This window comes from Nycticebus coucang, chromosome 1 (genome assembly GCF_027406575.1).
Source record: "Nycticebus coucang isolate mNycCou1 chromosome 1, mNycCou1.pri, whole genome shotgun sequence".
In the NCBI taxonomy this organism is placed as follows: Eukaryota; Metazoa; Chordata; class Mammalia; order Primates; family Lorisidae; genus Nycticebus; species Nycticebus coucang.
The window spans coordinates 128,157,041-128,169,613 of record NC_069780.1 but is presented as its reverse complement, the minus strand read 5'-3'; the positions used below and the strand labels follow the sequence as shown (position 1 = coordinate 128,169,613).

Below are 12,573 nucleotides of genomic sequence, written 5' to 3'. Positions count from 1 at the left end.
TTTGCAAATTTTCCAGTTTTCCTCCTGTTACTGATTTCCAGGTTTATACCATTGCAGTTAAAATAGATGCTTGAGGGTGGCGCCTGTGGGTCAGTGGGTAGGGCGCCGGCCCCATATACAGAGTGTGGCGGGTTCAAACCTGGCCCTGGCCAAACTGCAACAAAAAAATAGCCGGGCATTGTGGCGGGCACCTGTAGTCCCAGCAACTCGTAGGCTGAGGCAAGAGAATCATCTAAGTCCAGGAGTTGGAGGTTGCTGTGAGTTGTGATGCCACAGCGCTCTACCGAGGGCAATACAGTGAGACTCTATCTCTAAAAATAAAAATGCTTACTATGCTCTCACTTTTCTTAAATTTGTTTGGATTTGTTTTGGCCCAATATGTAATCTATCCTAGATGTTCCATGTGCACTTGAGAAGACTGTATACAATTCCTGTTGGGTGGAATGTTCTGTCTGGGCTTGTTAGATCCATTTGGTCTAAAGAGCAGTTCACGTTCAGTGTCTCCTTATTCATTTTCTGTCCAAATGATCTGCTCATTGTTGACAGTGAGTTCTCAAAGTCCCCCACTGTTTTGTTGTAGTCTATCTCTCCCTTCAAATCCATTAATATTTCTTTATGTTTACATGCTCCCATTAGGAATATATATGTATTTATGATGGTTTATATCCTCTCGATGAATTGGCTCTTTTTTTTTTTTTTTTTTTTTTGTATATTTAGCTTCTAATGTGACAGTTTTTGACTTAAGATCTACTTTTTCTGATATAAGCCATATCTCCTTCACCCAGATTCCCCAACTGGTAACATTTTCCTGCATTTGTCCATTATTTCTCACTATATAAAATTTTCTATTTATGGATGGTGCCCATAGCTCAGTTGGCAGGGCACTGGCCACATACACCAAGGGTGGTGGGTTTGAATCCGGCCCAGGCCAGCTAAAACAACACTGACAACTGCAACAACAACAACAAAAAATAGTCTGGCATTGTGGCTGGTGCCTGTAGTCCCAGCTACTTGGGAGGCTGAGGCAGGAGAATCACTTAAGCCCAAGAGGTTGCTGTGAGCTGTGACACCAGGGTACTCTACCCAAGGTGACAGCTTGAGACTCTGTCTCAAAAAAAAGTTTTTTTTTCTATTTATGTTTTTTTCTCACATAAGCCTCATTATCCTTAAATATGCCAGAGCATACTTCTCCAAACAAGGACACTCTTCTATATTTTTCCTATGTAGCCTCCCAATCAGGAAATCACCATTGATACAACACTATTGTACAGTCCTCATTCAGATTTTACCAAGCATTGCAACTATAGTTGCAAGAGGTATACCTCTTTCTTCCTGATCCAGGAAACTCTCCACATGCATCGCATTTAGGTATCATGTCTCCTCAACAGTCCAGAATAGTTTCTTAGTATTTCTTTTTCTCTCATATACTTAACAGTCTTAAAGCTCATGAGGACTGAGAGGGAAGGAGAGATTATAATAAAGCAGTGACATGCAGGTGCCCCCTGAGGTGCTGGTTGCATTCTTTTTTTTTTTTTTTTTTTAATGGGGACGGGGCCTGCTGTGGCTGAGCCCAGCACCACAGTCCCCAGCACCACAGTCCCCAGCACCAGGATCCATGCTGTAGCCATGGCCAGATAGCAACTGCCTGCCTGGTGCATGGCTTTGCTTTTTAGGCGCACTAAGTGAGGGACCCTGGATGATGTATGTAAAGCAAAAAGGCAACTTGTCTTTTTTTTTTTAATTTGTGTTTTGATTACACTAGAGTTCACTTCATAATAATTTGTTAAAATCTACATTTATGGGCGGCGCCTGTGGCTCATTGAGTAGGGCACCGGCCCCATGTGCTGAGTGTGGCAGGTTCAAACCCAGCCCCTGCCAAACTGCAGCAAAAAAATAGCTGGGCATTGTGGCAGGCACCTGTAGTCCCAGCTGCTCAGGAGGCTGAGGCAAGAGAATCGCGTAAGCCCCAGAGTTAGAGGTTGCTGTGAGCCGTGTGACGCCCTGGCACTCTACCGGAGGACGGTACAGTGTATAAAAAAAAAAATCTACATTTATGTTTTTTGTACCTTTTTGTATGTGTGATATTTCACAATAAAAAAGGTTTAAGAAATGAAACCTATGAATTTATTTGAATAAATACAATTTAAGATATCGTTAGGCAATTTCTTTTTCCCATTTCAATTTAAATACAATGAAGGAATATTAAAGGAGGCAAAATAACATTAGAAAGCTCTTCTTTTAACCTAAATGCTCATAACCATGTCTTTTTATAAGGTTTGTCACCATGGTGCCCAGATAAAGTTATAAAGATTATATTTTAGCAAAATATATAGGTTTCAAAATTAATTTTCATTTTTCCTTTCCTGTGTTCTCAGCTGTAGCTTGAAATTCTTTTTGGTTTATCATGTAATACTGCTGTGGGACGATATCCGAATTACTTCCCTCTGTTAGATTTCCAGAATGATGTCACCATCCTTAAGAACAAGAATGTGTCAATATATTTTTTTGTTGTTGTTGTTGGGGATTCATTGAGGGTACAATAAGCCAGGTTACACTGATTGCAATTGTTAGGCAAAGTCCCTCTTGCAATCATGTCTTGCCCCCATAAAGTGTGACACACACCAAGGCCCCACCCCCCTCCCTCCTTCCCTCTTTCTGTCCCCCCCCCATAACCATAATTGTCATTAATTGTCCTCATATCAAAATTGAGTACATAGGATTCATGCTTCTCCATTCTTGTGATGCTTTACTAAGAATAATGTCTTCCACGTCCATCCAGGTTAATACGAAGGATGTAAAGTCTCCATTTTTTTTAATGGCTGAATAGTATTCCGTGGTATACATATACCACAGCTTGTTAATCCATTCCTGGGTTGGTGGGCATTTAGGCTGTTTCCACATTTTGGCGATTGTAAATTGAGCTGCAATAAACAGTCTAGTACAAGTGTCCTTATGATAAAAGGGTTTCTTTCCTTCTGGGTAGATGCCCAGTAATGGGATTGCAGGATCAAATGGGAGGTCTAGCTTGAGTGCTTTGAGGTTTCTCCATACTTCCTTCCAGAAAGGTTGTACTAGTTTGCAGTCCCACCAGCAGTGTAAAAGTGTTCCCTTCTCTCCACATCCACGCCAGCATCTGCAGTTTTGAGATTTTGTGATGTGGGCCATTCTCACTGGGGTTAGATGATATCTCAGGGTTGTTTTGATTTGCATTTCTCTAATATATAGAGATGATGAACATTTTTTCATGTGTTTGTTAGCCATTCGTCTGTCGTCTTTAGAGAAAGTTCTATTCATGTCTCTTGCCCATTGATATATGGGATTGTTGGCTTTTTTCATGTGGATTAATTTGAGTTCTCTATAGATCCTAGTTATCAAGCTTTTGTCTGATTGAAAATATGCAAATATCCTTTCCCATTGTGTGGGTTGTCTCTTTGCTTTGGTTATTGTCTCCTTAGCTGTACAGAAGCTTTTCAGTTTAATGAAGTCCCATTTGTTTATTTTTGTTGTTGTTGCAATTGCCATGGCAGTCTTCTTCATGAAGTCTTTCCCCAGGCCAATATCTTCCAGTGTTTTTCCTATGCTTTCTTGGAGGATTTTTATTGTTTCATGCCTTAAATTTAAGTCCTTTATCCATCTTGAATCCATTTTTGTGAGTGGGGAAAGGTGTGGGTCCAGTTTCAGTCTTTTACATGTAGACATCCAGTTCTCCCAACACCATTTATTGAATAGGGAGTCTTTCCCCCAAGGTATGTTCTTGTTTGGTTTATCAAAGATTAGGTGGTTGTAAAATGTTAGTTTCATTTCTTGGTTTTCAATTCGATTCCAAGTGTCTATGTCTCTGTTTTTGTGCCAGTACCATGCTGTCTTGAGCACTATGGCTTTGTAGTACAGACTAAAATCTGGTATGCTGATGCCCCCAGCTTTATTTTTGTTACAGAGAACTGCCTTAGCTATGCGGGGTTTTTTCCAGTTCCATACAAAACGCAGAATCATTTTTTCCAAATCTTGAAAGTACGATGTTGGTATTTTGATAGGAATGGCATTGAATAGGTAGATTGCTTTGGGAAGTATAGACATTTTAACAATGTTGATTCTTCCCATCCATGAGCATGGTATGTTCTTCCATTTGTTAATATCCTCTGCTATTTCCTTTCTGAGGATTTCATAGTTTTCTTTATAGAGGTCCTTCACCTCCTTCGTTAGGTATACTCCTAGGTATTTTATTTTCTTTGAAACTATGGTGAAGGGAGTTGTGTCCTTAATTAGCTTCTCATCTTGACTGTTATTGGTGTACACAAAGGCTACTGACTTGTGGACATTGATTTTATATCCTGAAACATTACTGTATTTTTTGATGACTTCTAGGAGTCTTGTGGTTGAGTCTTTGGGGTTCTCTAAGTATAAGATCATGTCATCAGCAAAGAGGGAGAGTTTGACCTCCTCTGCTCCGATTTGGATTCCCTTGATTTCCTTGTCTTGCCTAATTGTATTGGCTAGAACTTCCAGCACTACGTTGAATAGTAAAGGTGACAGAGGACAACCTTGTGTGGTTCCAGTTCTAAGAGGAAAAGCTTTCAGTTTTACTCCATTCAGTAAAATATTGGCTGTGGGTTTGTCATAGATAGCTTCAATCAGTTTTAGAAATGTGCCACCTATGCCTATACTCTTCAGTGTTCTAATTAGAAAAGGATGCTGGATTTTATCAAATGCTTTTTCTGCATCTATTGAGAGGATCATGTGATCTTTATTTTTGCCTCTGTTAATATGGTGGATAACGTTTATAGACTTGCGTATGTTAAACCAGCCTTGCATCCCTGTGTCAATATATTAATAACAGCACCGTGTACCTCGGCTACATAGCTCTTAGCATTAGTAGAAGAAGCCCTTTGGAGATTTTCCTTGGATTCTGACTGATTTATGGGGGAAAAAAAATATGAAACTACTGAATTGCTTTGCATTCCCGTAGACGCAAATGCAACAGTAGTAGTGTCCCTAGAAATGAAAATGCGCCATTTAAATAACATTCAAATTCTGAACATATACTTACATTCATAATATATTTGCATATAATTTTTTTAACCCTTCAGAAACTTTATTCTGTTTGTCATTTTTAATGTCATCTCTGCATCTTTGTATTTCATACAAAACTCCCCAAAGCGATAGCAGGGCGACCACACAGCTGTGCTATGCGTGCGGCTGGGCAGGGACGCTGCGTCTCTTCCCATTTCCTTCTCTTCCTGCTTTTCACTCTGACCAGGCTGCTCAACAGCCCTAGGTTACAGCTGTAAACTTTGTGTGGCAGAACAGATTCCTTAATCAGCAACATAGTCTCTTCGGTTCCTTTTTCTAAAACTGGACCCATTTCCATTGCCACCAGCCTGAGTTTTCTAAGTCTGCTTAACATTCCTGAAATTCAGATAGAGCAGTTGTGTAATTACACAGCAACAGTGTGATTTGTTTCTGTCTCTAGTCCTGCTGATGCTGATGAAAGGATTAAGTAGGAAAGTACAATTACACCGTTGCAAATTAATTTTTTCATCTGTGTACATTTGGGTTAGAGATAAATGAGAATATTTTTAGGCTTATTGAAAAGTGCTGATCGCTTTCTTATGTTTCACTTTTAACTGTCTAATTCTATTTTATTTTAATGTAGATACAGCCTGACTATTTGGACTGGGAAAAATGATCACTATTCCACTGAAGACTTACTTTATATTAGAGACCATTTTGACAAAAACCAAGTTTTCTATGACATCTTGGAACCACAAAACCATGAATTTAAACAAGCTATTGGAATCAAAGTTAACCGCTAAGAAGAAGAGTCTTCTAAGTATGGTTTCGTAACCCTTCTCTGCATTGGTCTGAATTAACTATCCTGTAAATTATGATTATAGGCTTACGCTCTAATTCACCCTATCAGGAAACATTGATTGTATGCTTACTCTGTGGGCATATGTTCTTACAATAGTGCATCTATGTAAAAAATTTGGAAAGGAGATTTCAGTGGCCTGGTATAACAATAATTTAGGAAAATGATACTCTGAATCCCTTTATAAAGAATAACTTTGATATAACTGAAGATGAATAAGAGAATCCACATGTGTCATAAAACAGGTATAAATCACATTTTATTGCCACTTGCATTACAGAGAGTATGAAAAATAAGGCACTCTTTTCCTTTTCCTTAAAAACTGATTATTTAGAGATAAAAGTAGGAGGGCTTTAAAAATGTTTTGAACTTTCACAGGGGTGAGCATCTGTCTCATATCAAGATCTATAGATTAAATTAGATGGATCTAGAATTTACATTTTGTTGGGAAACATAGGAGCAGCTAAATATATTTTTTCTTTCTACAGTATCTTATCTGTAGTGAAAAGTAGACTGTTGGAGAGCAGTTCTAAGCCTTGTATCATTTGCTTCCCAAATTTCTTACTGCCACCACCTTCATTCAGGTCCTTGTTCTACTATTAGAATCTCATGAGCTACTTCTGACTGCATTCCTCACTCAACTCAGAGATGCCCTAAGTTTTTCTGCAAAACAAAACTTTCTTAGGCTGGGTGCAGAGGCTCATGCCTGTAATCCTAGCACTCTGGGAGGCCAAGGCAGGTGGATTGCCCTGAGCTTACAGGTTCGAGACCATCCTAAGCAAAAGCAAGACCCCGTTTCTAAAAATAGCTGGGCATTGTGGCTGGCACCTATAGTCCCAGCTACTTGGGAGGCTGAGACAAGAGAATGGCTTAAGCCAAACAGTTGGATGTTGCTATGAGCTATGACACCATGGCACTCTACCAAGGGTGACAAAATGAGACTCTGTCTCAAAAAAAACCCCCAAAACTTTCTTTATTAAATACCCTTTTTTCATGCCAAATAAAAAATCTTCAAGGCCTTAAATTCAATTTTACTCCGTTTTCCTCTTTCAGGACCCTTCATAATGTGGTCCCACCCTAACAGTCAACTTCATGTACTCCAACACAGCCCTTCATTTCAAAAATTCCTTCAGCATCAGTTGTCTGTAGATCCTACATGAACAGTTAGTGTTGACTGTTTGATGAACTGACTGTGTCATGTGCGTCTCCTCCACTCTGTGGTAAATCCTTCATGGTAAGGGTGCATACTTCAATATCCCTTACAGCGCCTGGCATAGTCCTGAGCAAAGCGTTCACAAAAATATGTACTTCTTTGATTTATTAAAAAGAAATTTACCAGTGAATGTCCTAAAGTATGTAATTTCCTCTTTTATTAATACACCATTTTTCTCCAAGAGAAGAAAGCAGTTCTATTTAGAGAAAAAAGCTTGGACTTTGAATTCAGACAAACTTCCCTTACAGCTCCATATCGAATCCTTCCTAGCAATAGACTTTAGGAAATCCATAATGTCTTTAACTATAGGTTTACTCATCTGTAAAATGGGGAAAAAATGAGAATTCTCTCACAGGGTTCTTTTTTTTTGGAGACAGAGTCTCACTATGTCACCCTCGGTAGAGTGCTGTGGAGTCACAGTTCACAGCAACCTCAAACTCGTGGGCTTAAGCGATTCTCTTGCCTCCGCCTCCCAAGTAGATGGGATTACAGGCGCCTATCATAATGCCCGACTATTTTTTTTTTTTGTAATTGTCATTGTTGTTTGGCAGGTTCAAACCCACCAGCCCTGGTGCATGTGGCCAGCGCCCTAGCCCCTGAGCTACAGGCACCAAGTCTCTCATAGGGTTCTTGTGAGAATTAAGTGAGATTCATGTGATTGAGACTTTCTAGCTCAATGACATACTAAACGCTTAACAGACTAGGTTAGTTTCTCTTGTTTTAGACTTGTCATGTGATCATGTCCATTAGGGATAGATAACACTAAGAAAAACTAAGATAGCACTAATTATGAAGTACTGTAGTCATATAGACGCTTAAAGACAACAATTACAGTATTTCCACTTTAAATTTCAGCTCCAGTTGAATGGAGTGTTATTTGTAAATGATACCTAAAACTTCACTTTCTATGGTTGTTTGGCAAAGGTGCAATTTTATTATAAAATTTCAACAATTGCAATAGAGCATAATCTTTTAACTATAATAAAAAATATTTACAAATGTTCTACGATGATCATGCATTACTAAAGACATCTGAATTTATAACTTAACTACTATTGGTTGAAGTTTGAAATAAAATTCATTGGTCTAGAATATTCTTGTTACTACTTATCCTTGATTTTTTAAAAATATTATGGTAAAATAATTTTGTATTGAGAAATCTATAAGCCAAATATCACTTAGATTAGATTTAGAGGTGTATTTTAAACTGTTACTAGGAATAAAAACACATAAGAGAATTGTAAAACATATATTGTTGAAAAGTAAATTTTTAATGGTTTAACCATATGGAAAAAAATAACCTACCTTACATCATACACAAATAATTTGAGCTGAATCTTAGGTTTACATGTGAAAGCCAAAACTATAAAGCATTTAGAAGAGAATAAGGAGAATGTTTCCGTGACTTTGGAGTAGGTATTGGTTTCTTACAATCCACAAAGCACCAGCCATAAAGGAAATGTTGAAAAATGAACTTTATCAAAATTTAAAACTTCTCATCAAAAGATACTATTGACACATATGTGAGAGAAGTCATATTCAGAATATGGAAAGAACTCCTGTAAACTGATAAGAAAAAAAACAAATCTAATTAAAAATGGACAAAAGACTTGATACTTCACACACACAACAAGATATTCAGATGGCTATAAGACTAACAAAGGGAACTCAATAGAATTATTTATCCAGGGAAGGCAAATTTAAACCATAATGAACACCAGTACATACCTACAAGAAAGACTAATATTATAAAAATGGATGATACCTTTTAGGAAAAAAAAGAAAGCGATTTGGCAGTTTCTAATAAGTTTCATCTACCTTAAGACCCAGCCATTCTATTTATAGGCATATACTCAAGAGAAAAGAGCTCATACATTCATATGAAAGAAACGAGAATATTCTTAGCAACTATTCTTAATAGCTAAAAACTGGGAACAACCCAAATTTTCATCAACAAGGGAATTAATGATGGTAAATTCATACAATGAAGTTACTACACAGCACCAGAACACTTTGAACTACTGATGCATAGAACAATAGGGTGAATATTAAAAACGCTGCAAATGAAGCAGACACAAATGAGTGCATACTATGTGGATCCATTTATATGAAGATCAAGCACAGCCAAAAGTAACAGACGGTGCTAGAAGTCAGAATAGTAATTACCTGTGAGGTTCTACGGGGTATTTTCTGGGATGGAGCATGTGGGAACTTTTTGGGGTGATGAAAATATTCTGGGGTGGCACCTTTGGCTCAGTTGGTAAGGCGCCGGCCCCATATACTGAGGGTGGCGGGTTCAAACCCAGCCCCGGCTGAACTGCAACCAAAAAATAGCCGGGCGTTGTGGCGGGCGCCTGTAGTCCCAGCTGCTCTGGAGGCTGAGGCAAGAGAATCGTGGAAGCCCAAGAGCTGGAGGTTGCTGTGAGTCCTGTGACATCATGGCGCTCTACCCAAGGCAGTAAAGTGAGACTCTGTCTCTACAAAAAAAAAAAAAATAATATTCTGTACCTTGTTCTGTGGGCAGTTATTTTGATGCGTACATAAGGCAAAAATATGAGTTAAACATTTAGTATTTGTACATTTTACTACATGTAAATTACACATCAATTTTCAATATTTTTAAAGGCCTTGATATAGAAACATGCAGTAAGTACAGTGCTATGCAGACACTGAAAAGTTGATAGTGTCTATTTTCAGATGTTGCAGAATATTACTGCAGGTTGTAAAAGCATGTATGGTATACCATTTATGTAAAATTATGTGTTTTTTATGTACATAGAAACATTTTGGAAAGACATTCAAACACACAAAGTAAGCGAATGATTAAATGCCACCTACTTGTCTCCTCTAGACTTGGGTCTAATATATTGGTGTTATATAGCATCTGAAGGCTATTTCCCAAGACTGGCAGAGCAATCCACTTCCAAAAAATTCAAGGGTTTTTGATAAGTGTAGCAGCTTATGGTCTTATTAAGAGTGATATAATCGCTAATTATCCAGATATGTACTCATTTATCCGGTGGGAAACTTATTAAAATAATTTGTAACAGTTTGCTTGTTTCTTTGAGTTGGGGTCTTGGGTTTTTTTCCTCTGTGAATATATAGAAAAATGCGCTCTCTCTCACTTTGTTATTTAAGATACGAGCCTACCTAGTAGGAGCCTAAAGTCTACTTAGAGCCATAAGTTCATGAATCAAAAAAAAAAAAAAAATAGTTGAGTGTCCAAAGAAAAGATGGGTACATAGTGCTAAAGAAATTCTCTCTACAGAAAATTGGGGTATAAGGAACAGGAGAACCCAAGAAGAGCTGACAGTCAGGTGTTAGAGATGCAGGGTGGGCTCCAAGGGGGCTCGGGGCCTGGTGTCCTGCACCTCAGCGGCACTCTGACTGCACCATAGTTGCTTCTCTCTCATCTTTATAACCATCAGCCTCTGGCCTGGGAGCCACAATTTGTCGGCTCACCTGTGTCTTTCCTGAGGGAATCTCGTGACATGACTTCATAGTTCAGCAGGAACTCTGCGAGAGGGGCAAGCGGCAGGCATTGACACTGAGCTTTGCGAATAATGCAGAAATCATTCCTATAATTTAGAAATGGGGCTTACAGTCTAGTAGGGGGAGATAGACCTGTAAATTATAAGTTGAGTATTTACTGAAGGTTCTGTGATGGAACTATAGGTGGGTTGGGGGAGAGCCCCAAAGACACAGCTATCTGTTTTAATTTGGAAGGGGCTCCCGCAGCTGCCTGTGGACTGAGGGTGGGGTGCGGGGAGGGGCTGCCTTTTATTTTGCTTCTGCTTGCTGGAGGAACCTGTCCTGCTCAGTCGGGCAACTAAGCTGCTTGGGTTTGATGGCTGCTGGAGAATCTTCAGTAAGGCTTGTCATAGTGCCTTTCTCCCTTCCTTGGAGTGAAAGAATAAAGTTCAAACAGTTCAACTGACCTAGTGGATGTGAGAATCTGTTGTCATTTTGTCAATTCAGGGCCTAATAGAAAAACTCTGGATTAAAAAAGAAGGGTGTGGGTGGAGCCCATAGCTCAGTGGGTAGGGTGCTGGCCACGTGCACCAGGGCTGGTGGGTTGGAAGCCAGCCCGGGCCTGCTAAAACAAAAAAATAGCCAGGTATTGTGGCGGGCACCTGTACTCCCAGCTACGCAGGAGGCTGAGGCAGAAGAATCGCTTGAGCCCAGGAGTTTGACATTGCTGTGAGGTATGATGCCACAGCACTCTACCAAGGGTGACATAGTGTGACTCTTGTCTCAATAAAAAAAAAGGAAGAAGAATAAAGAAAAGGGAGTGAGCTCTTCAGATAGCCTGGTGAACTGAGGATCCTTCAAGGAGCCTGTCATGACTTCCCCATGCAGACCTATGGGCCTTCTGATGGCTGTGGGCAGGAAGAGATAGTCAAGAAAGTTGAGCCAGCTCTAGTGGTGCACAACTGTAGACCTCGCTATGTGGGAGGCTGAGGCATGAGCATCACTGGGGCCCAGGGGTTTGAGACCTACCTGGGCAACATTGTGAGACCTTATTACAAAAAATAAAAGTGCCTGGTGGTGGTGTTCCTTTTTTTCTCTTCCTTCCTTCCTTCCCTCCCTCCCGCCTTCCTTCCTTGCTTCCTTCTTTCTTTCTTTTTTTTTTTTAGATAGAGTCTCACTCTGTCACCCTGGGTTGAGTGCCATGGCATCACAGCAACTCAAACTCATTGGCTTAAGCAATCGTCTTGCCTCAGCCTCCCGAGTAGCTGGGACAAGAGTGCTGTGGCATCATAGCTCATAGCAACTCAAACTCCTGGGCTCAACAATCTTCTTGCCTCAGCATCCCAAGTAGCTGGGACGAGAGGTGTCTACCACTATGCCTGACTAGTTTTTCTATTTTTAGTAGAGATGGGGTCTCACTCTTGCTCAGGCCGGTCTCGAACTCCTGAGCTCCAGCAATCCACCCGCCTCATTCTCCCAGAGAGTTAGGATTACAGTCGTGATCGCCATTCTCAGCCTAGAGGGATCTACTGGTTTTAAAATGTAAAATGTAAGTTTTATTATTATTCAGGTATGGAGAGGCCAACAGATTGAGAGACAATTGATACTGACAAGACATCTGTTACTCTCAGTTCCCACAAGGAGATGGGGTTGGGGCACCCCCGCTATGCAGCACCAGATGGGGAAGGACCAGGGTCTCTTAGGAGAAAAAAGGAGCAAGGGAAAAAGATGAACAAGAACCTTTATTTATGGTGTTTGTGGGCAGGATTAGGCAGGCAGTGTAGGCAGGTGGGCTCTGGGGTGCAGGAGCTGTCTGCCCCTAGCTGTCTGGCACCTGCCCTAGGGTGATTAGGGCAGAGACTGTGAAAGCCCAAAAAGAAGGTTGTTGGAATCTGGGCTCTGGTTGGTTTGCATAGGAAAGGCATGTTCCCTGGGGGAAGTGTTCTCATCTCTAGGAATTAGTGAACCCAGGGAGGGGCTATTTCTCCAGTGTCAGGAAGGCCCCAGGCTGTCAAAGCAT

The 12,573-nt window shown here is 40.1% G+C and overlaps 1 protein-coding gene across 1 annotated transcript in view; it reads left to right on the top strand.

Annotated features, from left to right (window-relative positions):
• The window catches only part of FAM151B (family with sequence similarity 151 member B), a 59,591-nt gene that overhangs the window by 42,510 nt on the left and 4,508 nt on the right, over positions 1–12,573 (top strand). The window contains exon 6 of the mRNA XM_053587592.1: positions 5,654–10,020. Coding sequence (XP_053443567.1) covers positions 5,654–5,813 — 160 coding nt within the window. The 3' untranslated portion in view covers positions 5,814–10,020. The remainder of the gene's footprint in view (positions 1–5,653; positions 10,021–12,573) is intronic.